The following is a 27,603-nucleotide window of genomic DNA, read 5'->3' on the forward strand; positions in this document are numbered from 1 at the left end:
GCGACGAGACAAAAACATTAAAACCCATTACAAACCAGGCATTTGTTGCATCCAGTGGGGACATAATTACGGATTATAATGATTTATACTGTCTTTTTACGCGTTGCGTTGCACCGCGCCGTGTAAACATAAAACCATGTCTGCATTTGTGATCGGAGAAATGACAAACTACAAACTCTACTCTACACTGCCCAAAACTCGCGTTTGAATCATCAGTGGCAAATCCTTTAAATGAAAACGTACTTACTACAGTCTGTGAGTCAGAACAGCCGGCATTGTAGTCTACTCTACCAGGATCAGAAAACAGTCCTCCATAAAATGCGCTGCACACATCTGAATATTTGGGTTGAACTGTTCTGGAACAGTGTTGTAAATACAACTTAACCACTGACTTGTAGTCGTGTCCTCTTTTGGAAGACCAAACAAAGTAGTTTCGCTTTCACAACGAAACACACAGCGTCTCCACGACATGACGGCGGCGGCAACAATACTACAGCGAGAATCAAAGTTATACCTTCTTTCTTTGAGTGAACGTTTGGGCGGTGTTATGCAAATCTTCCCACACAGTGACGTAGACATGCGGGGGCGTGTTTAAACGAGAGGTTTTAGGGGGGCGTGGACAAGTCTTAACTTTGATAAAGAATATCTCTTTGGGTTTGAGACTTTAGTTTTTGCAACTTTAGGGATCTTATCTATTCACGAACAGCTTGTAACACTCCAAAGAGAAAGGAAAACTTGAAATCGCATCATATGACTCCTTTAATTTATGCTGCTGTCACTGTCAGTTAGCTGTCATATGGATCAGAGTTCATATTTCATTTCATATAAAAGAAAGAATTGCTAAAGAGGATTAGCATTTCAAAATGGTAAATAATCTTTAGTTGATGTGGCAGATCTTTTAAAATTCAATAGACTGCCTTTTATTCATTACATGAACTGAAGTTGTTAAGTTGTCAGTTGCTAATTAAGTTAACCTAGGTTGACTGCGATAGGTAGCCTTATTTTTGTTTTTTGAGTTAGGTCAATTTTATTTTATTTTATTTTTTACAGTGTAGCAATGATACAAAATTGTTTATAACACATAAAAATGTTGTCGATATACAGCCTCACTTCCCGTTTGCCATCTTTAGGATATGGATTTTTGCTGTATTAATTTAAAGGGATAGTTCACCCAAAAATGAAAATTACCACATAATTTACTCACCCTAAGCCATCCTAGGTTATTATGACTTTCTTCTTTCAGATGAATCCAATCAGAGTTATATTAAAAATTGCCCTGGCTCTTCCAAGCTTTATAATGGCAGTGAATGGGTGTTTTTTTTGTCAATATTCCAAAAGAAGTCCAAAAAAGCGCATCCATCGATCATAAAAAGTGCCTCACACGGCTCCGGGGGAGTGAATAAAGGCCTCCTGAAGCGAATCAATGCATTTTGTAAGAAAAATATCCATATTTAAAACTTTATAAACCGTAATCTCTAGCTTCCGCTAACTGTCGTACGCGCGTTCATTCCGCCGGATGACGTAGCGCAAGCGCCTGTGAAAATATGCTAGTCTCGCGAAAACCAACGTTTGTTTACAGGAGCAAAGTTTCCTTACTTTAGCAAAGGAAAATAAGTCTCTTCTTGGCTTATATCGAAATCCTCTGATATTTTTCTTTACAAATCCTTGTTTTGTACTTCTAATTCGTGACCGACGTTTTGTTTTGCTCTCTCTGCTGCGCTTCCGCATTTGTCACTTCTCACCGGACATTACGCTACGCCTACGTCATCCGCCAGAATGAACGCGCATACGACAGTTAGCGGAAGCTAGAGATGACGGTTTATAAAGTTTTAAATATGGATATTTTTCTTACAAAAACGCATTGATTCGCTTCAGGAGGCCTTTATTCACTCCCCCGGAGCCGTGTGAGGCACTTTTTATTATGGATGGACGCACTTTATTGGACTAATGACTAATGACATTGGACTGATCACCCACTCACTGCCATTATAAAGCTTGGAAGAGCAAGGATATTTTTAATATAACTCTGATTGTATTCATAGGAAAGAAGAAAGTCATATACACCTAGGATGGCTTGAGGGTGAGTAAATTATGGGGTAATTTTCATTTTTGGGTGAACTATCTCTTTAAAGAAACTGCAGAGTCACCACTCCTTAGTATTCAGAGATTTAAACTATTACACTCTAGACTCGGATTCGGCTTTCTGAACCAGTAAGCAGCCCCAGTGGAAGTGTCTCATAAGAAACAGTTATTAGGCAAGTGACATTTGCTGCCCAACGGGGGAAACAGAAGGACAGGAAAGAAGATCACAGAGGACTTCAAACTCCGAGTGAAATACACAGAGGTGAAGCTGAAGGTTAGACCCGACATTGGTCAGAAAAATAGATCTGCTTTAGTCTAGTTTAAATGCATTCATGACATTTCTGACCAATGACTGGAAGAACATATTTTTGAATCAATATGATAAAAGATAATTCCTTTGCACATACGGAGAACTAACCCTTATGGAACGTGTCAGTTGTTCATAGTGTGTTTAATTAGCATGCTGATCTCACTGAAGTGGATGAATATTTAATGATGTGCAGTGAACCGCTGACCGCTGGGCTCAAGACTCATTATATCACTATACATCACTAGAAACGCATGCGGTTAAAGCAAACTTCCTCTCATCACACTCATCTCTAGCTAGAACATACTGTGAACACGTCAAACAAACCAAGCAGGAGAAAACTGGACAGATCAATGCACAGATGAAAAACACACACACACACACACACACACACACACACACACACACACAGAAAACTAAAAGTACCACAAGGTACATCATGACCAGTGCTCTATTTCCTGTGCACTTATTTGTAATTTGTTCAATGGCATGATACTCATTTTGTGTGTCTGGGTCTAATAGTTCATCTCTGAAATTCTGTGCGCAATTTCTTCTGAGAACTGAAGACTTGAATAAACCTCTTTATAGAACACATTTGCGATATGTTACGTAAAATCTACACAAGACTCATTCATCAGAGAATACTGGAAGAAAAAAAAAAAACTTAATAGGTTAACAGTAAGTTCCCGTACAACATACAGGGAAAAACTGATCTAACTGGACATTTCATGTAATTTTACAGTAAAATACTGTTAAATGTACAGTTTTTAAACAGTAAAAAAAGGCAAATCTAAGTATAATTTACAGTGGAAAAACTATAAACTGATATTCCCACAATTTCCTGTGTGACACTTCACATTTGAAAGTATTGTGTTTAAATAATTATGTTTCTTAATAGGTTTTGTTATCAGTTCTGCACATTTGGGTTTTTTGCTACATCTTCTGTTGTTTAAAGAATGTTTATTGCATTATTTTAGTGCCGTGTGTGTTGCCACAATGGTGTTTTGTGTTTGCGTGAATGACTGCACCTTCTGTATACTAGTATAATTCAGCTCGTGGAAACTTTTTCACGATTCTTCATGTTCTTCCTCTTTTACCACCTGCATTATTATGGTGGTTGTCAGAATATGTTAAAGGTACAAAATATATTTTTGTAGCAGTGTGCATTGTTGGATTTGCAGATTTAAATAGCAATTTTCTTGTTTGTAAATTACAGTTTTATACTGTGAAATTTACAGGTTGTTCTGTAAACATGTTTACATTTTTATTGTATTTTTTTATTGTACAGCCAGGATTTTTTGTTTTTGTTGTTTTTGTTTGTAAAAACAACAGGATTTTTATTTTATAGTGCACAGTATTACAGATTTTTTTCTGTATTTTTGATCAAATAAATGCAGCCTTGATGAGCATAAGAGACACATTAAGAAATATTAAAAATCTTAACTTTTGAACGGTAGTGTACATATATTAACCTAGTTACTTGGCAAAACATAAATATTTTTTTAATTTTCACAAAAGTAGTGAAGCAGTCATGTCTTAAAATATTAATATTTTATGCTTTTGATCCTCACAACAATTGTAATATTCATTACTAAAAATATCATGATTTTTAATCAAATGAAAAATGAGTTACCTTAAAAAATGTTTAACAACATCATCCATCATCAGATGTTCACACTCGTGTGTATTGAAGTTGTCAATGTAATTGTTACTTGTTTACACCACTTGAATTTTTTTCAATTAATATAAATGTTTTTGCAAATGTTAGAAGACATCAAGAATACAAGATCACATTTCTTTGACTATTCATTTTAAGCTATACATTTTCTTCCCGTTTTCATAATCTCACACAAGCTTATTTGTCACAGACCCACTTACTTGTGTCAGTATAATTATTGGAAATGTTAATGACAAGAAATGAGCAACAGGTCTATGAATATTTCAAAAGAATGTCTACAAAACAAAACGAGCGCAGTCATCCTAATTCAAACGATCCAAAACAGAACTCCAGAAATAATTTCACATCACTTTAAAATCATTCCCAAATCCCTCTACCTCTCTCCAATTTCCTGTCAGCCTTCTGGAACTCTGTGAAATCAGAGTAGTGCTGTCAAACGATTAATCGTGATTAATCGCATCCCAAATAAAAGTGTTTGTTTACATAATATATGTGTGTGTACTGTGTATGTTTATTATGTATATATACATACACACTCATGCATGTGTACATTTAAGAAAAATATGTTTAGTTTATATATAAAATATTTATATTTATATATAAATTATACACACACACACATATATATATATATACACACACACGTAAATATTTTTAAAATACATGTATGTGTGTGTATTTATATATACACAATAAATATAAACAGTACACACACATATATTATGTAAACAAACACTTTTATTTTGGATGCTATTAATCGCGATTAATCGTTTGACAGCACTAAATGAGAGTGATGTCATCAACACAACAGCATACAGACAACAACTTGTACAATCCCAAAAAAAAAGCTTCGAGTCAGAGGACCCTGAGAGTGTCTGGCTCACCTGTCCGAAGGTGCTGCTCTCAGAGCTGGTGCTGGCTGGAGTTTCTCGTTCTCTCTCCCTCTCAGGTGCCGTCTCTGGCACTCGAACCCGCACAAAGTTGATGACGTGATGGAGGTTAGACAGCAGGCTGGTGCCCGGGAACCAGCTGTCATGGCAGTGCTCCTCAATACAAGGCTCCTACGACAGAGTGAGAAAAAACAACTCAGCAAGACGGACAAAACAACAACAACAACAGCCTGGAATCCTGGAAAGCTTGTGCTTTCCGCTGCCACAAATAATCTAGTCAGAAGGTGTTCTGTTCTAACACTGGACTAACCCTGATTTAATTAGTCAAGTGCTAATAGAGTAATCACAGTCTGCCGTCTGGTAGTTGAGTTGAGTGTGTTAGGATACTACTTTGTTTCCAGGGAAACTGAAACACATGGAAGTTGTGCTGAAGCCAGCCAATCAGATTGGATCTTTGGGATGCACTTTTTTTTTTTTAAATCAAAAACATTTTGATTAAAAAAAAAAGAATTCCCGGTTTGCTTGTTTGTAGGGCTACGTAATTTAGCTAACAGCTTGTGATTATATATCAATATGGCTATAAAATAATAATAATTAATATTATTATTATTATTAATAACATAAAAAATACTAAATAAAAAAAACCCTACTGTAATATGTCACTGTAAAATAAAAAAATAGAGTATTTTTACAAAAATAATATAATAATTAAAAAATAATAATATAATAATTTATTTAGGGGAAAATGCTTACTTCTTCCACTTTATCATCCTGAACCGGATTATCAAGTCCAAGTTCTATCAGGTAGAGCACCATACACAACATATTATTAGTATTAATAACATAAAAAATACTAAATAAAAAAAACCCTACTGTAATATGTCACTGTAAAATAAAAAAATAGAGTATTTTTACAAAAATAATATAATAATTAAAAAATAATAATATAATAATTTATTTAGGGGAAAATGCTTACTTCTTCCACTTTATCATCCTGAACCGGATTATCAAGTCCAAGTTCTATCAGGTAGAGCACCATACACAACACATGTTCAGACATGTTCTGATGATCCATCCAGATCTAAACAAACATAAACACAGTCAACGGTTATCAAAAGACATTGGGAAAACCATGCATTTAATTCTTCTAAATGAACCAGACATCTACATATAACATGAAAAAAATTAAAATAAAATAAACCACACACATTTTATTCCAAGATAAGTTTCACCTTGTAAAGCAGTGTAAAGATGACGATATGTAGGGTTTTGCAGTGCAGAAGGCGCACCAGTCCTCTATAGCAGGGGTGCAGAGGGGTCCTCTCCTTATAGGGCGGCCAGGGGTTCCCCGTATGAATGCCTGACTGTTTCAAACTACAAAAAGGCAAAAATACTTATTAGACAATCATTAAACAATGCAACTGGCTTTAGCATAGTTTCCATACTAAAATTAAAAATCTAATTATAAAAAAAAAAAAAAATCCTTTTGAGTTTTTTTTCAGTGTAATCCTGAAACACAACATTAAACATCATTCGAAATGTATGCTAAAATAATATTTCACACCAAAACGTCAATTCTATCATAATTTATTCATTTGATTCATAGAATACAAAAGGAGATATTTATTTAGCAGATTGTCCTAGCTGCTCTTTTCCATATGATGTTAATGAATGGGGAACGGGAAAATGACAGCACCATAAAAGAATTATATAAATTGTCCACAACCTGTCTTCTGTAGTCATACAATAGCCTGTGTGAGGAAAAGACCCAAATGTAAGGCTTTACTGCCCGATCACGTTCCACTCATTAGTAGCTGTCAAATCAAATATGGTGTTTTTTGAGTGACATCAACAGTTACATCAAAAAAATGTTACAATGACATTACAACATTTACTTTAAAAGCTACTGTGGAGGTGGACAGGGGCCCTTCAGACCTGATTTTTTTTCACTGAACAAAATTTTTTTTATCCACTTGATATTTGCTCTTCTCCAATATATAAATAAGTCTAAAAAACAAGATTTGTGCCAAATCATTTTTTTATTAGATTTTTTTCATGTCCACTATAATGGACACCAGGACTGAAGAAAAATAAAAATCCCCATATTTTAACCATACATAATAAGTAGAGCTTGTGCACTATAGTTGAACACAGTTACATCAACAAAATGTTACAATGACATTACAACATTTACTTTAAAAGCTACTGTGGAGGTGGACAGGGCCCCTTCAGACCTGATTTTTTTTCACTGAACAATTTTTTTTATCCACTTGATATTTGCTCTTCTCCAATATATAAATAAGTCTAAAAAACAAGATTTGTGCCAAATCATTTTTTTATTAGATTTTTTTCATGTCCACTATAATGGACACCAGGACTGAAGAAAAATAAAAATCCCCATATTTTAACCATACATAATAAGTAGAGCTTGTGCACTATAGTTGAACTAGTGTTTAAGATTTTGAAAAGAACACATACTATAAGAATTAACAATGCAGTAAGTGATGTCCATTTCAATGGACGCAGGGTCCGAAGGGGTTTTAAGCAAAAATAGCTTAAAAAAATTATGCTTTTGTCAATTTGGAATTGAACAAACCTGAGCCTTCATTCACTTTTCATTATATGGAAAAGGTTGGCCAGTACATTCCCAACATGTTCCTTTGGGTTTTTTATTCGGTAACACTTATTCACATATTCACAACACATATTCACTAGTAACTAAGACTTTAGCCTCCATAAACCCCTAATTTGCTGCTTATTAATTAATAGTTAGTAAGGTAGTTGTTAAATTTAGTTATGGGGTCGGATTAAGGGATCTAAATACATTAGCTCTATTGTTTATAATACATTATGTATTTTAACAGTTTTGTTCAATAAAACCATATGATTTCTTGCTTTTGATACTTTATTTGAACTAATTATTATTGCCTCATTACTATTATATATGTATTTTAAGTAATTTTAAAGGCTATTGTTTACTTACATCTATTTTTATTACCACAAAATTTTTTTTTATAATTATAGGGCCCTATGAAATTCGTTTTATTTCCAAATTCATTTTTTTCCCAAAAGCATCTCCAATTAATTTATTTTATTAAAACAAAAAAAAAATGTTTTTTTTTTTTTCAGAAATACTGCACATTTACATTTTTCTCCTAAATAAATTCTGGTAAATAACATTTCTGGTAAATACTCCTTTAAAAAGTGTTTTTTGATTATAATTTTAATATTAGTAGACTAGAACACGTGGATATGTTGTCATTCTTACACTATAATACTGAACTTTGATTTCAGTGATTTGGACTATGAGATGGACACTTGCTTCTTGCACTCTATGTTGCACTTTACTTTTGCTTTAAAAAAAGGAATTCATAGAAATTTGGATTTCATTTGGTTTAATAAAATATAGTTTAATAAAATATTCTTAAGTAAAATAGTGGTTGTTTTTTGTGTGTGGGAAATTAATCATTTAGATTAATCGATAAATTACTCTGTAGATTAATCGAAATAAAAATAGTCGTTAGTGGCAGCCCTATTTTGGAATCACTTTAGGCTGCTGACGTGTTTTTATTACTACCATACATATGGAAAATCCGCATGTGGCTGAGATGAACAGGAAATGTTTGTAAAGGCTGTGGTTGGAGAGGGAGTCTGTATTGATTCTCCGTGACATGACTCTAATTGGGAAAACCCATTTCAGGTCCAAGTCCCTCCATGAACACCTTCCTCAGAACAAGAAAAGTAGTGACCCTGAAGAAAATTCCCTCTATTACACAGCGTCCCTCAAACTCAAGGTCAGCAGCGTACAAAATCGAGCGCTTTAGGGCTCCATAGGTGAGTGTTTTTTTTTTTCTTCTCAGTTTGGTTTCAGCATCATCTCAGAGAGGTTCCACCTCAGACTGAATGTTTTACAGCAGTTGTTTCCCAACATTACTGGATGAAACAATTCCCAGAGTCTCATTTCCTCATTTAAGACTGCCTACATTAGTCCATTTATGCCTTATCTAGGAACAGGAAAACTCTGTGCTGTCACTACCCCTAACATTTACAATGATTCAAACTTCACTGAATATATGCGTGTATAAACTGTGCCGTATTTGAATGCTTTTATAGACTGTACCTTAAGGAATGTCGTTTTGTGATAAATGAAGTGAAACAGTGATGAAACAATGATAAAGTGAATGTTGAGATGAGGAGGAGGTCTGGAGGATTTCAGAGACTCACAATGCTGCGTATCGATCCATGGCCGACTGCACGTCTCTGCGGTACACTGTGCGTAGAATCACCATTATAGGGTCAAACTCTTTCTCCCAGACTTCCGCTGGAAAACACACACGCAGGAAATAAACACAGGGTGTGAGTTATGAAAAAGGAGAATACTTTAGAAACAGTCTCAGCCTGCCACCATGTGGCGAGAGCTGAGCAATAAGCTTGATGACCACAATACAGTTACATAGTAAATTTTTTGTATAATAATTATATAACTATGATACTGTTTTAGAAAACGAGCAGTAGAAAACTCATCGTTTGAATGCTGAAACGCTGTATAAATATCGATTACCAAGGAACGGATGAAAATATCCTGATGTTTAGTTGACTCCTGTTACCTAAACTCATGTCATTAGCACTACAGCACACTTGCACCACAGTGACTAATACATGTCAAAAATGAACAAAAAAGAGACAATTTATTTATCTAATCAGCATGAAAGTATGATTTCTGATGGATCATGTGCCACTGAAGACTGAAGCAATTATGCTGAAAACTCCACAGGAATAAAATACATTCAAATGTGTTATTTAAAACTGTAAAAGTATTTCACAATATTACCTTTAAAAAAACAAAACTATTTTGATCAAATAAATGCAGGCTTGGTGGACATCAGAGACTTCTTTGCATAACATTTTAAAAATCTCACCGACCCCAGATACTAAAATGCCCATATCTTAAAAATCAATCAGAGCTGAATTTCAAATGTACAGAAATATGTTCGGTCACGTTCCATAACAGGTATGAGAAACACAAACACAGCTATTGCTTCTGTCCTAAACGTTACAGTCATAGAGTCACACTGCCATCTGGAGGTAATGAGAGGCACACACAACATCCGAAAACAATGAATTTACAGAAAAATAGCCTCTCATAGTTTAATGGTAAAACAATAAGGTGTGTCACCTTTAGGCGTGTACATGCCCTGCTGCATGGATCCTCCAGGCTCAAACACCGGGGCTTTGAAATCAGCTACAGCAGACAGCATCTCCTCAAAACTACAGCTGCCTGGCACCACACCGCTCTTAGGGTTCGGATTCTCCGGGATCTACAACCACGGTCAAGGACAAGCATCAAACTCTAATGTGATCAAATTATTAAAGAGGTCAATAATGTGGTAAGTGTCAAACATTAGTTATACAGGAAGGCCTGTGTGGTTGTGAATGTTCTGATGTTTTGTTCGTTTGTTTCCATTATTTTAAATAGTACATCTTTAAAAAGTGTCATATATTACTTATTACTGTCATTTTATTTAGCTCCACTTATAAAGGTTTTCCACTTTCTCTGGCCATTTAGAAACCACTTGTGTTCTCTAAGAAACAAATGAGCAATAGCACTCTCGGAAAGGATTTTGGCTTGTACATACATCCTTTAATAACAACTTCTTTACCTAGCTGCATAATGTTATGACACATGTGCTCAGTCTATTTGGACTGGGGTTCTTTCTGGAATTCTTTCACAATTCAATTAGCTCTTAACCAAAAGAGAGAGGAGAAGAGAAGTTGATTCTCATGATACAAAATCGAGGACAACTTGACAAGCTGTACTAACGCTTGCAAAAACAATCAAAGCTGTACATCATGTTTTCATGGTGAAAGGATACAAGATCTAGCAGGGAACTGTGGGTACGATCATTCATACACAACTGTGACACCATCTCCGCTCTCAAAATCTCATCATCTGACATTCCTACAATGACACACAAATAGAGAAAGACATGAGCTAATATCTACATCTCTAAACACACAATACACATGAGACAAGCTCATGCGTGCTAACACTGTATGATGTGGAAGACCGAAAGAACGTTTATAGAACACACTTTCAAAATGCAGGTGTGAGTCCCATTAATTTTAATGGCTCTTATTTATAGCCAAACTGTGTGAATGTAACCGCATTCAGCACTCTAAAACCTTAGATTTACCAATTAGAAGTAACATATAATAGCATTTGATTTCTGAGCTTCATATTGTCTGTATTATTGAGATGGAGAAGATATGCACCTAAGTGTACTCTGAGACTGCACAGGATGACCAGGAAGGTCAGCGCCCCCTCCAGCATGGGTCTCTCCTGCTCCGAGTCCAGCACTGCGTTCTGATGCTGAGACGCCATCGTCAGCAAATCCACCACCTTGAACCTGACACACACACAAAGCTTTTAGCATCCATCGCTGAGTGTAAAAACACAATCCAAGACAGAAAAGTTGTCGTACCTCTCAAACACTGAGGAAATGAAGTAATCTGGATCCAATCTAGATGCACACACCTAAAGACCAAAAATAATAATAATACACTCAGAAAGTGCTAAATATTAGTAGCAATGGGCTTTCGGCTCAAATTCTACTGAAGAAAATTTCTGTATCATGCGTGTCTTCTAACAGCTTCTTAAATTGAAGTAATCACATGATGTGCTGTTGTGGCAAAAAATCATGGACCCTGGATGAAGACCTATTTCAATACAGAAGTGTTAGGTGAGCGAGCAGGAGAGAGAGTGTGTCAGCATGTTACCTGCAGGAGGTAGATGTCCGGGTCAATCATGGAGTTACAGAAGTGAGACTGGACATAAGTCATGGCCTGGCCTTTAATCTGCAGCCCATTTCTCACCCACATGTTACTATGGATCTCAGACAGGCTAGCCTGCACACACACACACACACACAGATCAACACATGGGTCCCGTCTGCTTATCACACACTGTAGCATTACCATCGTAACATCAAGTAACACGCCAGAAGTGAAATGCGAGACATCAGTGAAGATTTATGACAAACGGCTGCTTCAGCTGTCCTCTGCTTCAGCAGCGTTTAAAGCACTGATGGACAAAATGAAGCCTTGTGTGTGGCCGTATTTTAGAACCCTGTTCTAAAACAAAAGCAATACTTCACAATATAAATAACATCAGTGGGAACAGCTCATATATACAGTTCTAGGGAGTCCAGATTCATTGGATTTTCTTTCACCCATGAAACATATCTTTCTGTGTTTCACGTGTTCTGAAGAATGCAAGCATGTCTCAGGTTTTGAAAACTGTAACAGAGGGGTACGGGGGCACCACGAGTGAACTGTCCAATGGCATTTTTTAAATCGACTGACAAATAGACTTAAACAAAAAAAAAAAAACTCACAAAATGAAACAAAACACTTGGCAACTTTCCTCTTTTTATGTTTTCACTACCTTAAAGGGATAGTTCACCCAAAAATGAAAATGTGATGTTTATCTGCTTACCCCCAGGGCTTCCAAGATGTAGGTGACTTTGTTTCTTCAGAACACATATGATGATTTTTAACTTTAACCTTTGCAGTCTATCAGTCGTATAATGCATGGCAATGGTAACAAAATCTATGAGAGTAAAAAAAACATGCACAGACAAATCCAAATTAAACCCGGCGGCTCGTGACGACGCATTGATGTCCTAAGACACGAAACGATTGGTTTGAGCGAGAAACCGAACAGTATTTATATCATATTTTACCGGTTATGGTTGATTGCTCTTCGGCTGGATATCCACACACCCATTAATGTAAACTACGCCAGAGCGCGTACACACCTCACGCACCGGATGCCGTGCGCGCGCTCAAAGACAGTTGGACATAGTGGTGTATTAGAGGTAAGAAATGATATAAATACTGTTCGGTTTCTGGCACAAACCGATCGTTTCGTGTCTTAGGACATCAATGTGTCGTCACGAGCCGCAGGGTTTAATTTGGATATGTCTGTGCATGTTTGTTTTACTCTCATAGATTTTGTTACCATTGCCATGCATTATACGACTGATAGACTGCAACAGCTGGAGTTAAACATCATCATATGTGTTCTACTGAAGAAACATAGTCACCTACATCTTGGAAGCCCTGGGGGTAAGCAGATAAACATCAAATTTTCATTTTTGGGTGAACTATCCCTTTAAGACATACATTAAATAATGTCAAAATTGTTACGTTTATTTTATTCAACTACAGTTTTAAATGTCTATTAATTTGTCAATTTAAAAGCAATTGATTTATCTTCATTTTTATGTGTGAATTATTAAATTGATAACTTGTTCCTTCACTTAAAGTTAGGGTAGGTGATTTCGGAGAGGCTAGCAATAGCAAGCTAGCTTTGAAAGCATAAGATCCCACCCTCACTGCAAATCACTCTCCAAAGCCACGCCTCCTCCAAAACACATGACTGCACTCAGGCAGAGCAGAGGCTAACTGGCGACATGATGAGAGACGGCGTTGCTGGAGGGTTGAAACTCACGTCTCATTCACTGCTGAGAAAACATTACATTCTCGGTCTGCAATAGCGTAATGGAACGCGCTAGTGAATGATGTATCATGTCTGCACAGAGGTATGCAAATACATACGTTGACAGGCAGGTAAGGACAGCCTATCCTAGTCCCCGGACCGAGGAATATGATTGGACGAACATTCTATGCCTACACATTCCACAAATGATATAAACATATAAATTAGGGCTGTCAGTCGATTACAATTTTTTATCTAATTAATTACATGGTGCAGCGATTAATTAATCGAATTAAATCGCAAATTAAATTTGGCTGTGAAAATACCCACAAAAGATTATTTAAAACTATTATTGTGTTAAATGAGAACGTATCGAGTAGACATTACAAATAGTAGCTTTAGAAAGAAATATTTTATTTGATTCAACATAAAATGTATTACACAAACGTTTAGGCTACAACAGCCTAACATAAACTACGGAACATAAAAGAAGATAATTTGAGAAACATCTACTGTATTTGTTTTGTATTTTTTGTTCATGCAATGAAAGTCACTGGTAACCAAAACCGGAGGTGATATAGCCTATTCCTACATTACTTGAAGCTCCTTGATGGCTAATGTCAAAATCGTAATTGCACAATGTGCAAAATGCTAGACTTCATGTTAAATATTTTTCATAGGTTAGTACTCAAGAGTCTGCACTCAGTTTGTGATATTCCTGTTATACAGTATTTTAGAGTAAACAGTAGGAATGCAACAATACAGTTAGCCCAAGGTTCAATAAATACCTCAGTTTTTTAAACACAGTTTTCAGTTTGGTTCTGATGGTTTGGCACAACAGATTTCTTTTTAGCGATTTTAAATGCTATTTAAAAAAAAGCTAACTCCACTATACTTTAAGTAAAACTCCAGTACATTGTTGTACACTGTAGAAAAACATGGATTATCACGTCTACCTTAAATTTATTTTGAGAGAAGTATTATTTTTATAGATTGGCCATTATTTAGTGCTATGAACACATGTAATGTCTGTTTCATTCATACTGGATACTAGAGGGCGCCCCTGCGCAGAAAGTCCACATATGCATCACCGAAGAAATAGAGCTCACGACTCCAGGAAATACCATACACGTGTTTCCTCATCTCAGCTCACGACTCAGACACACAAACAGAGCCAGTTTGGAGAGAAATATTTTTAAAAAAAAATTTAAAAAAACCCCGGAAAACGCTCTGATTGGTTGAACTTCTCAACTTTTTCTGTTGCTTGTTTACTGCGTGTGGACAGGTCACCGGGTTTTTGCGTAGTTTAGAGTGACAAAGCGTACCCGCTACGCAAAATGCGCACAGGTTGGCAGGTCTGTCATTGGTTCACACGATTCGTTCAAAATGAGGAAACTAAACACTGCTGTGTTGCTCACAGACGCACAACAGTTCTGCGGTGGCTTCATAGGTAATCTTGTTGTTGGCAAAATTGAGCAAAAACACACAATATTAACTTCTTATTTACTGAACTGTTGTATAAAATCACATTTGCACTCTTGCTATTTGTGTAAAAACAGCACTTGTGTGAAATTGCTCTCGCTGCTCGTGTGATATCGCTTATCGTAATATAAATATGAGACAAAAACTCATACAGGGGCATTTTTTGCCCCAATATCTTGAATTTTAGGGCATAACTGTATTTATGTTTGTATGTTTGTCAACAGTCAACTGTATGAAATGTAAGATGACGTACAGGTCTGGGGGCGGGGCCAGTGCATTAACTGTGCTAAAATATTTTAATTGCGTTATTTTTTTATGACTAATTAAGTTGACGCATTAAACTGACAGCCCTAATATAAATACATTTAGACCACTTAACTTAGTGATTGCTATCGGGATATGAAGATAATTTCAACCAGCATAACAAAACATGTTTTTGAACCACATCACCTACCCTGCCTTTAATTGTAAGTGTGGCTCTTAGTCCTCCACAGTGGGGAAGACTTTCAGAGAATGAATTTTGATCTGTTTCACACACAAAGCCATCATATGACCTTAGAAGACATGAAATTTAGTGTACCAGTCGTATCTGCTACTTTGCTATGATATATTTGTAGTCTGGCCAGCACTGGTAACTGATAACAATAAGAATTTGTCTGATTTTCGACACAAGGGTGAACAAATGCTGACAGAATTACACTGATTAATTACACACAATCAGGTTTATTGTGTGTAATCATTAATTACACACTTCTCTTAATGTCTTAATTCACCTTCATTGTTTATTACCTGTATCTGAAGAGGGTGAACCATGATCTTCATAAGCATCTCCTGATCAGGAAGCAAACTGTCCAAATCCAGACCTTGACACTTCACTCCCTGCAAAACAACAAAAAATAACTGATTAGTTTATAATCAGGTTCATAAAATAAAGGCTTCAAACAGACCAACTGCTAGATCCCCATTTAAAATCTGATTCTGGAGCAGCTCTTTGCTGAAGAAAAAAGGTCAATAAATCACATATTCCTAAATCAATAAATATCTGCATTTTGTTTTTGGTCAAGTATGCAGACTTTTTGCTGTGACTGACATATACTGTACATGCTCAATACGGATAGCATTTTTGGTGACAGAACTGGGACTAAAAACTGCCCCGGATTTTGCAGGTCCATCACAATTTATACCAAATACACATACAAGTGCTGATATGCACAGTCCATACTTTTTACTGTTTGCATCACTCCACATATCCGTGCTTGCTCGTTTCAAACTGGTTCTCAATATTAGTGGTTGGGATTTTTCAATGAATCTTACTGCAGGTTGCATCCTTTTACAAGGAGGAGACTGCCTTTATGAGTAAGACATTGAATTATTCACTCAACTGATTAGTTGAACAACACATGGGTTCTGAGTGTGTCAGACTGTGCTTCAAGCTCACCTTGCTGAGGAACATGGCATAGTATCTATGGAGAGGTAAATGAAAGGTCAGCTGGTTGAGGGCAGGCTGTGACAGAGAGAGAAGGGGGGGGTTGGGTTATTCACTGGTTCCACTTTATCAAGACACAATCTGACAGTGTGAACATCAAGACTGTACCTCATCTACAAACCCAATGGCATCAAACCACATCTGAAGAGTTTCCAGACAGTACCGCACCACTGTCTTAGTGTACTCTTGGGTCTCCTGGCAACACACAATATTTTTAACTCATACACAAACCTCCTTAAAAAACACTAATAAAGGGCTGTTCACACAGAACGCATTTTTGAATTCTACTGCGCTGCTTTTCCATTGTATTTTAATGTAAGCATGTGCAAGATGGGTGTCTCATGTCCTTTGCAGCATCTCATACATGACACAGTGCTCTAAAAATGAGGCACGAATGTCTCAAACCCTTACGCCCCACAATCTTCTTCTCGCATTTATTAACACACAAATGCATTCTGTGTGAATGGCCCCTGAAAGCAATCATCAATTACATGTATCTATTGTACTACACCAACAATTCTAGAAGAGACGAACCTGCAAACCTACGTGACAAAACCCTAAAATACAACTCAGTATGCAACATCTAAATGAGAGCATTTTAAAAACAAAAAGGTGCTGAGTGTGATGCATGTAGAGATGAATGTAGCCTCACTTTGACTTTGCAGTGTGTTAGGAGACCCCACATGGGCTGAGCACAGGCCTCCAGCTCAGCTGCAAACGCTGCATAATACGTCTGAGACTCAAACTCCACGTGCTCATTCAGCTCTCTCTTATTCAGATTCATCCCTAACACAGCAGAAGGCACAGAGAGGAAATCCATAACATCAGAGTGAATTATTGACTCAGTTTCAGTTGTAACATAACCTATATCGCACAGAGAGTTCTTTCATTTTAATCAACAAAATCAAAACGTCCTTCGCAAAATGAATAGTCCTGGATGCTTGTTATGTAGTTAACATCTATAAAAGGCATTCAAGGCCATGCTATATTGTAAGTACAGTCACATTATCAATAGCCTATTTTACAATAAAGCACAGCCTCTCCTAACTCATTGCTTAAGTAAACACTAATTCATTCGCATTTCTAATTCATAGGACTGAGAGAAAAAAAAAAAAAAAGCACTACAGACTTTGAAACAAAAACTGTATGACTGCAGGATTTCCTTTCAGTCACTGACCTTGGAAGAAGGAGGCGAAACTCATCCAGAGCAGCAGCAGAGAATGATCCTCCAGGAAGCGCTTGGCCACACTTTGGTGCGAGAGGATATTAATAAAATCACTAACTAAAGGCCAGTAGGTGTTATTCTTCAGTAGAGCTTCACCACAGTTCACCACCACGTGACGATTATTCTCCTCATCTGTGACAGATCGAAGACATTTTGTAGCCAGCAATCCAATACATTTGCAAATAGTGCATGGTATGCATATTGCAAGTAGTGTGCAAGGGTTGAACACAGCCTACACTTTGCTTCTTTTGTTACCTTGCAGTTCGCTCTTGATAAGGCAGCTCTCCATCATGTAGAGGAGCACAGTGACCATGATGTCCAGTAACTGGCACTCCTCTGTGACATGTCTCGCCAGCTCCTCGTTACTGAAGAGCTGCACGCTGATGTGAACGATGCGGTTGGACATGGTGTCCGACTCGTGACTCTTCATGAGGGTCTTCATGATGAAGGCATAGTGTTGTACAAATGTTTTAGTGAAAGTGATCTGTGGCACAGGAGAAGGACATTCACATGTTATAGATTTTGATTAAAAAAGTAACAAAAAAAATATATATTTTTAAAAAATATTTAGAGATCATGGACTGGTTGCACCAGCTATACAAAAGTTACAACTCACAGCCTTGTGGTGTAAAAGGGCACTAATTTACACACTATCACATATTTGCCTATATGATATACATATATTAAACTTAGATGAATGATGATCACTGTATGTAAGGTCCAATATTAATACTCCCAAAGTTGCAAAGAGCGTAACAAAATGTAGAAATGCTAGTAAATTTAGGAAAAGAAATACTGCCGATTTACAGGTTAAACAAAGCAAAGGTTGATTTTGGATCCTGCATACATAAGAGTTTGCCAGCATTGAATACCTTGTAATCCTGATCTGGCAACATGTTGAGCAAAAAAGTGACCATCTTCTGTGGAAATTCATACTTAATAGTCCAAAACAATAACTCTTCTAAAAAACATTTATGTTTCAGGGTGTCCATTATGGATGGATCTAACAAAAGAGGAAAACAGCAAGGAAATGCAATTGTTTTTGTTACTACATTATTTGGGGAATAATTGTTCGTGAGATCTACGGATGATGAGATCTAACGGACTCTACCTTTGGTAGTGCTACTGAGCTTCACTCTTTTCCTCTGGCCCACACCCTGCAGCCCATCCTGATCCTCCTGTTAGACAAATACATGAACCGCCTTTAATTTGACCCACTATTCTCAACAATGAGCATGGCTAAAACAATCAGTACAGTGGCTAAAAGAAGGCTGTATTCTCAACAATGACACAAAAGGAAGACACACCCTACTGTGTTTGTTTTGACTAGTTGCTGGGTCACATTTTATCTGTCCCACAATCTGTGTGCCTACCTCTTTGCTAGAGTCCTCCAGACTGGCAGCGGCAGTAGCTCCTAAAATAATAATAAACAAAGAAAAAAATTATAACCGTGTTTCCAAAGAGTCATCAAGACCTGTTTCTCCCCATTCACCCATCAGGCATGAAGCACAGAAGAGGCAGCAAGTGTTACCCAGTAGACTGAGCGCTCCTGCCCCAGCTGGAGTATCTGTTGCCCCAGCTCCTGCTCCTTTCTCCTCCACTGACACCAGACCTGAACTCTTCAATGCTGACAAATACTTCTCATAGTTCCTCTTCGCATAAACATTCTCCTCTTGACCTGTGGGTGTGGGACAATACAGAAGTGTGAATGCTGAGCTGAAAATGAGTTAAAAAATGTATGTGCCTATTTTTAATGGGGGTCATATGAATAGCTGCAAAAACAGCTTAATTAAAAACCGTTGGAATTATGATGTTAAAAACCAAAATACATCAAAGCATAAAAGTCCACATTTAAACATCAGTAACAACAGTTCAGAATATGTAAGTAATGGGGAAGTAGGATATAGGATATACTTTTAAAAATACTTTTCCGAAAGGGGATTTTCACAGTTATGCCATAAACAAACCATTTCCAGGGAAACTTTCAGTGAACAGTTCTTAAAAAAATGTGTGAAGAACATTTTAAGAATCTGAAGAAACATATTCCACCCTAAAGAAGCTTTTGTGGAAAGGAAAGTTTCCATGGATGGTAAAGTTTCTTCATGGAATCAAAGATGCAAATAAAGAACCTTTATTTTTAATAGTGTACAGTATCTCACAGAAGTGAGTACAACCCTCACATTTTTGTAAATATTTTATTATATCTTTTCATGTGACAAAACTGAAGAAATTACAGAACATTGTGGTGTTTATGGCTCCCAGAGATTATTATTATTTTTTTAATAAAAATAAAAGCCTAAGTTTAACCAGATCCATGATCACTGCACATCGTTTTATGATTCGGTCACAATGTAAAGCAGCTTTGTAACTGGCTGTTATTGAAGGATGGATATATTTAAACAGGACAGCAAACCCACAACCTATCAGTAAATAGTGATTTGTTTCACATTTGAATAAGACAGACAATTATAACAAAGGTCATTTGCATATATAGGTTTTAAAGGGCACAGCAACAACAACAGCCTTTTTAATTGTAAAGGTGAGAGAGTGGAAATGGTCAAACAAACAAATAAGTGATAAATGAAACAACCCCAGTAAACAAAAGGTAATTAAAAACTCAAATGACTGGAAAAAAACAGATGCACGCAGACACGACTTAAATTGTTCGACTACTCTACAGGCAAAACAAACACATTTCTCAGACATACTCACCCATGCTAAGTTCTTTAAAGGTCTGCTGATTGGTTAAGATCTTGGTGAGAACAGTGCGCATGGCCCCGCCCATCTTGGTGAGCTCTTCTAAGAAGGATATGTGCAGGTCTAACTGCTGCAGAACCTTCTGCAGATCTCTGTCAGCGGCCGACTCTGCCAGCACATGATAAGATGTTTGTGTGTGACAAAATAAAGCAGCATGTGATACCCCAGTGGGCAGGACTAGCAGGCTCAGCCAGTACATGCCACACACGGGGCTAATATTATTCAAAAGCACAGAGAAAGCAGTTGACGTTATTTTACATCGCAGATGGTCTTATTCATTAAAATACTATTTGTAAAAGCTAAGCAAAGTGTTTCTAATCAGATTATGAGCTGAATCCACTGAACCAGGTCCAAACTAAACACTTCAAAGACCCCATGAAATAAAAACTGGAGTTTTGTGGGTTTTAGTTCTATGAGCTTTGAGGAAATCTAGTGTACACCTATAAATTCACAAAACAGCCTTTAGACAACAAACACATTTAAAATATAGCATTTCTCAAACAGGAAGATGGGCCAAACATATTGATCATAGAAGTAGGTTTCTTCGATATGCCCCGCCCCAACTCTATAGGAAATATATCAACATATGATGCTTGATGCTCGTGAAGACATTTCATGTGGTCTTTACAGCAGTTACAGCACTGTATGTGCATTAAAGAATGAATGAAGAATGCTGGTAACTGAACTTTGGTTCCCATTGACTTCTATTATATGGACAAAAAATACAATGGAAGACAACAGGTATCGAAACTGTTTGGTTCCCAACAACATCAAATAATGCCATAATTTTCATTTCTGAGTGGACTATCCCTTTAAAGGAAGAGTTCACCCTAATATGAAAATCTGATATGGATTTACTCACCCTCAGGCTATCCAAGAGCTATCAGTTTTTTCTTTAACAGAACATTTAGAGAATTCAGAGAAATGTAGCATTATATCACTTGCTCACCAGTGGATCCTCTGCAGTGAATGGGTGCCGTCAGAATGAGAGTCCAAACAGCTGATAAAAACATCACAATAATCCACAGAAACATCTAATAGTCGTGTTTAGTGAAACTCTATAATAAACAAATCCATTGAGACATGTTTAACTTCAAACCTTTACTTCCAGCTAAAATAAGAGTCCTCTATTCATAAAATTACTTTCGCTTTTGTGAAATCCAGTCTGAATCAGGAGAGAAATATGCACAGATTAAAAAAAGAAAAAAACATTTGCAAGCGAAACTGTTGTTGTTGGTGGATTTTGATGTGAGCAGACAAAAGGGAATGGACTTTTTCACTAGATTAAGCATTTTTATGTATTATGGACTCACATTTTGGCCAGAAGTGATGTTTAAAGTTAAAACTGCCTTAATGATGGATTTGTTCGTTTCTTTTTTGTTTTTTTACAAACAAACAGCTTTTCACTTCACAAGACGTTAACTGATAGAATAGAGACGTGTGGATTATTGTGATGTTTTAATCAGCTGTTTGGACTCTCATTCTGACGGCACCCATTCACTGCAGAGGATCCATTGCTGAGCAACTGATGTAATGCTACATTTCTCCAAATCGGTTCTGATGAAGAAACATCACATATACATCTTGGATGGCCTGAGGGTGAAACTTCCAATAAATTAAATTTTAGGTGAAGCATTTCTTTACGGTGTGATCTGGTGTCCTCACCTGGCTCAGTGTAGCCGTCTCTCAGGTACTGAATGATAGTGATGATAAACCGCGGCAGCACCATCTCAGACATGAGCAGCAGATCCCGAGGGACTGATGGCACATTCTCTCCCGTTTTTAACCGATGCCTACAGCAAAACCTGTCACACAAGAGCATGTAAATTAGAATTCAACATGTCAGCTGAGCTGAATTTGCTGTTTAGTGCACAAAAATCCCATTGCCATTGTAACAAATACAAATTCGTATACAGGAAAAACCCCAATCTGATGTCTGAGGTCACATCATGTTTCCATAAAGGTCAATGGGCAACCACAATATGCAATTCTTCAAGTTTTTCACGAACATCATAGAGGAGGTGTAGGAATAAAAGATCTGTGTTAGATCAGGGCTCAAAAATATCATAATACAACACTATATTTTCCCCATTCATTTTCATCACAGAGTTGAAAAACGGGCAGGGGCAAACCCACCAGCTCAGAGGACCTTATGTGACCCTGGACCACAAAACCAGTCATAAGGGTCAATTTTCCGATATTGAGATTTATACATCATCCGAAAGCGGAATAAATAAACGTTCCCTTGATGCATGGTTTGTTAGGAAAGGAGGACAATATTTGGCCGAGATACAACTATTTGAAAATCTGGAATCTGAGGGTGCAAAGAAATCAAAATATTAAGAAAATCACATTTAAAGTTGTCCAAATGAAGTTCTTAGCATTGCATATTACTATCAAAACTGAAGTTTTGATATATTTACGGTAGGAAATTTACTAAATATCTTCATGGAACATTATCTTTACTTATTATCCTAAAGATTTTTGGCATAAAAGAAAAAATCGATAATTTTGACCCATACAATGTATTGTTGGCTATTGCTACAAATATACCCCAGCGACTTAAGACTGCTTTTGTGCTCCAGGGTCACATATTACAATCATCATGAAAAAAACAAAGACAAACAATTGTTTTAATTGGGAATGAACTATTTATCCCATGAAGCATTGCAACAGACACAATATAAAAATATATATCCAACGACATCTATAAGTCAGTTTTAAATGATAAGCATACAAACAATACGCTTTATTGCAAAATGTTCATATATATATATATATATATATATATATATATATATATATAAACATTTTGCAATAAAGCCACAAATCCATTCATCTCTTGCAGCATTGGTATTTGAAGTCATTGCTGAGACCTCTAATGATGCACAATCCATATGCTCAACTAGACAACAACAAATGCCTAATATTAGGGGTGGGAATCTTTCTGTACCTTACGATTCGATTCAAATCAATGCTTTAGGTCATGATTTGATTTGATTTTGATTCATGCATAGATTTGATTTTAGTTTACTGTTACTTTTCCTAATTGAGTGCAGGAGACAACAAATCTCACTGAATTGAATGTAAACCTTGAAATGTATTGTTTTGTCTTCCCATTTTTGTCAACCCAGTATGATAAATCAAATACAGTTAAAGCTGACTGTGATCATAACACAAGGGAAGGCAGCCCTGAGATAAATAGAAAACTACTTAGTACATAAATAAAATTCCTTGATACAACAATAACTGTATAGTCTTCACTGTATGAATTACATATAAATTGATTCATAATAAAGATACAAAAGTGATTCAATCAAAAGTAGTGAGTGTTTTGCTTCTTCTAAACATTAATGTAACAGACAGCATTAGACTAAACATATTAATTTTAGTAAATTAATAACTTCCTTTTAATTAAACTTCAAAGTATAATCTGATATCATGATACCAAAAACATTTCTTATCTTGTTGCTGAATGAACCACTCAGTTTAAACAACAACAACAACAACAAAAATGTCAAGCTAGTTTTATATATATATATATATATATATATATATGCAAGTAGACTGGTAGCGTAGAGAGAAAGACTCGATTATGCCATTAACTGGCTATTAAAGTCACAATGAAACAGAAGTAGCGACAGATATTTTCTTTTGTATTATTATCGGAAAAGAAAAAATGGTTTTGGAGGGCTGAAACCATTGACTGAAACAGTGATATTTAATTAGCACTTCTCCGATGTCTCAGAGATGTTTTGACTTTGACTTGATATTGATTTCTGGATTTCAACTGATCTTAATTCTGATAAACCAATAACGATTCTTAAATCCCATTAGTCTATGCTGATTTCTGTTGATGCTGGAACAAAATTCCCAAACGCCTCCCATCCAATAATCAAACAATAAATGACTTCAATCATTAGCGATTTTTAAGTGTTAAGCATTAAATCAATTTGATTCATCAATTGATTAAACAACCTATTTTCAGTTTGGGTTTTCTGTTCAATTTAAACTTTAATTTCAGTTTCAGTAAATAATTATTTGGGTGCATCATTAATTTGACTTCTGGAGCCCCACTGTTGAACACTATTGCAATATAATAAAGCACTAAACTAACAAGGATTGCTTCCTAGAGACTCATACTAAATCAAAAAACAAAATACTATGCTGGCATAATGGTGCAGTGTGGTAACAGAAGGTAAGACTTTGACATTTACCCCAGCACTGAATGACAGATAATTAAATCCATGAAATTCATGATAAATAAACCCCTTTACTGATCAAATACACTCAATCTTTTGAGCTCCAGCTGACAGCGGTCATATCCGGCCCCCACATCCGAACCTCTAAACGTCTGTCTATCTCACAGCACAAATGTTAAAGAGAAGGCCCTGGCCTGCACAGTGAGTAGTGTGAGAGGAGGAAGGGAAGAGACCTGCCACTGACCCTGTGGGTGGGTTAAAAATAACCCAGACTGTGTCACTCTCTGTAAGGCAGTGATCAGGTGCCACAGCCCGTCTGACTGTCACCCCAGCCCTTATGTTAGTGCACATATATATCAATCAATGCACAGCTGTGCCTAAAACCAAACCAACATTTGAGCTGCGCTGATTCGGAACGCACCTACACTGTAAAAATTATTAAGTAAATAAAACAAAGATTACTGGAGTACGTTTTACAGGACAATGCTTTGTAAATCTTTCTACTTCAAAATGTCACATTTAATCAATGTGTTACTTGTTTCTTTGTAATTATTAGTGAAATGTACTATCAATTTTTGAGTGAAAATTAATTCCAATTCATTTAAATGCTGGAAATTCTGGTCACATTTTTGACACCCTACTATTTTGATGATTTGAAACATGCCTACAGTGCCCAAAAACACCTATGGCATGAACCGAAGCTCACTAGGTTTGAGGGTGTTTTGCCCCAAAATACTGCTGATTCAGAACCGGCCCATGAAGAGGAAATACTGAGAATTCTAGTTGAGTTTGAGACTCAAACCGCTGCTCTTTCTAAAAGTGCCTATGATGCCCCAAAATGGTGCGGATTTAGAACACACCAATGATTTCATGCTTATTAAAACTATGTCTAGGTGGGCAGCGGTACACTAAGTTTGAGACAATGTCCAAAAAATGGTGCTGATTCAGGATAGACCTATGATTTGATGCCCCAATCAGCACAATAGGTTGGACACCTATGATGCCCCAAACTAGTGCCGATTGGGGATGTGTCAGTGATATGAAGCCCTAGGTAGTCAGGTCACTAGCTTGAGAATATGCTGCACAAAAATGCAGCAGACTTAGAAAGCACTGATATCCAACAGTGCTGTCCTGTAGGCTGCTCACAAAGTTTTGAGACTATTATGCCAAAAACAGTTGCTGACTCGGGATGAGCATATATATGGTTCCCACACACAGTGTCTAGGTAGACAGCGCATTATGTTTGAGACTGTTATACCCAAAATGCCTGCTTATTTGTGGTACTCTTATGACGCTGAGAGAGAGAGAGAGAATCAGTTTTGTTTTTTTTTCCCAAGATGGACAGCTCTATGACATAATCCCCAAAACAGCTGCTAACTCAGGATGTGCCAATATTATGATTCCCAACAATGTTGTCTCGCTAGGTTCGTGACTATGACATTTCAATACCTGCTTAACCAGAATGTGATCACCTATAAAGTGATGACAAAAACGATGCGGATTTGGACCAATAAATTCAGCTGGGAAAAAAAGACCAGATAGACAGTTGGACTATGATGTCCCAAATTACTGCAGATTCAGAATTTACCTACAATATCATGCCATTAAAATGCTGTCTATGTAGTCATCACATTAGCCTGGAGACTATCTCTTAAATTGTGCTGGTGATTTGGTATACGTATGTGTTATGATGCTAAATAATAATAACAATAACACTACTAATGTCAAGAGAGGCAACTCGCAAGCTTTCACATTATGATCCCCTAAAACGCTACTGATTTTATGCTTTGACGCCCAAATCTGCTGCTGATTCGGGATGCGCCTATATGTTATGATGCCCCCCAAACGCGGCCCAGGCAGTCCGCTCTCTGACGAGCGTTTGAGACACAGCCCCTGTCAGTCTGTGAGTGGCTACTGACCCGCTCTCTCTCATCACGTTCCCGTCCCCGCAGTCACAGGCCCCGCCGGCCTGACTCCGGAACATGTTAAAATCGTGGCCCGTGTGGTCGCCGTTATTGAAGCACTCCGCACATAACGACATGCACGGCGAGATGCCGCAAGTCCGGCAGCGGTACGCCACGAAGTTGGCAGTCCACACCAGCCCGCAGAGGGTGGCGTTATCGTAGGATCGGACGGCCCGGCAGAACTCGTCGAAGCCGTCGCCTCCTGCTAACAGCCATTTACACCAGTCCAGCGCCTCCGGGTCCGAGCCCCGCTCCGGGTGCAGCACGCTATCCAGCAGCTCCTGCAGCTGCCGCAGTCCCGAGCTGTTGTCAGTCCTCTTGAGGTCAGCTTTCAGATGGGCGGCGGTGGATTTCTTGTCCCGGCGCAGCAGCGACGCCGCCATCATGCGCTACGGGTTTGTTGTGCTCACTTTATTTTGGTTGTCTCGCTGCTGTGATCGCGGCGTTTCTCGCGAGGTCTTGTTGCTACGGCTCTCTTGCAAGTCTCGCGAGAGTGGCTCTAGAGTGGCGTGAAACGAGGCACTAAAAGAGGCAGCGATTTGCGGATCAGAAATTACCGTGGCATTTAGCAGACGTTTTTTTTTTTGTAAGAAACAGCGCAAGTAATTTATAATAAAGGAGGTAACAGTATTTGCAGTGCCATACGTTTTTAAGAAGCTATAGTACAATACAAGTTTTGAAAAACTGCAGTGAACCTTTTGTTTAAAAAAATTGTCTCTGTAACTGATCAGATAAAATGGGTCGAAAGGAATTTTTATTCCTAATTTAACTTCCCACTGTGTCTTTTCAATTCATAATAATTATCAATTCATCCTTATATTACTGTAATTTATTGACGGTAAGGTCACGTGGTACCTGTTACGTTTCTCAGCGCTGGTAAATATGGACCAATCAGCTGTTTGAGATTAATGAGGTTAGAGTAATGATTTAAGCGAGATTACTGGGTCAAATTTCAATTTGGATGACTGGTAGTCCTATTTGTAATTAAGAGTTTTATACGATTATGCTTTTTAGTGTACACGTTTCTACA

The 27,603-nt window shown here is 37.1% G+C and overlaps 1 protein-coding gene across 1 annotated transcript in view; it reads right to left on the reverse strand.

Annotated features, from left to right (window-relative positions):
* Positions 1 to 27,028, reverse strand: part of ubr3 (ubiquitin protein ligase E3 component n-recognin 3) — a 58,564-nt gene extending 31,536 nt beyond the window's left edge. Inside the window, exons 1-22 of the mRNA XM_016559116.1 lie at positions 26,529 to 27,028; positions 22,073 to 22,212; positions 20,363 to 20,515; positions 19,182 to 19,328; positions 19,024 to 19,064; positions 18,762 to 18,828; positions 18,523 to 18,653; positions 17,906 to 18,134; positions 17,603 to 17,782; positions 17,078 to 17,211; positions 16,534 to 16,620; positions 16,378 to 16,443; positions 15,729 to 15,818; positions 11,735 to 11,863; positions 11,440 to 11,492; positions 11,231 to 11,364; positions 10,831 to 10,916; positions 10,134 to 10,275; positions 9,182 to 9,278; positions 6,190 to 6,331; positions 5,934 to 6,038; positions 4,952 to 5,128 (exon numbers count right to left, since the gene is read on the reverse strand). Coding sequence (XP_016414602.1) covers positions 4,952 to 5,128; positions 5,934 to 6,038; positions 6,190 to 6,331; positions 9,182 to 9,278; positions 10,134 to 10,275; positions 10,831 to 10,916; positions 11,231 to 11,364; positions 11,440 to 11,492; positions 11,735 to 11,863; positions 15,729 to 15,818; positions 16,378 to 16,443; positions 16,534 to 16,620; positions 17,078 to 17,211; positions 17,603 to 17,782; positions 17,906 to 18,134; positions 18,523 to 18,653; positions 18,762 to 18,828; positions 19,024 to 19,064; positions 19,182 to 19,328; positions 20,363 to 20,515; positions 22,073 to 22,212; positions 26,529 to 26,959 — 2,961 coding nt within the window. The 5' untranslated portion in view covers positions 26,960 to 27,028. The remainder of the gene's footprint in view (positions 1 to 4,951; positions 5,129 to 5,933; positions 6,039 to 6,189; positions 6,332 to 9,181; positions 9,279 to 10,133; positions 10,276 to 10,830; positions 10,917 to 11,230; positions 11,365 to 11,439; positions 11,493 to 11,734; positions 11,864 to 15,728; positions 15,819 to 16,377; positions 16,444 to 16,533; positions 16,621 to 17,077; positions 17,212 to 17,602; positions 17,783 to 17,905; positions 18,135 to 18,522; positions 18,654 to 18,761; positions 18,829 to 19,023; positions 19,065 to 19,181; positions 19,329 to 20,362; positions 20,516 to 22,072; positions 22,213 to 26,528) is intronic.
* Between the last annotated feature and the right edge of the window lie 575 nt (positions 27,029 to 27,603).

This window comes from Sinocyclocheilus rhinocerous, unplaced genomic scaffold, assembly GCF_001515625.1.
Source record: "Sinocyclocheilus rhinocerous isolate Xijiao unplaced genomic scaffold, SAMN03320098_v1.1 scaffold887, whole genome shotgun sequence".
Classification (NCBI taxonomy): Eukaryota; Metazoa; Chordata; class Actinopteri; order Cypriniformes; family Cyprinidae; genus Sinocyclocheilus; species Sinocyclocheilus rhinocerous.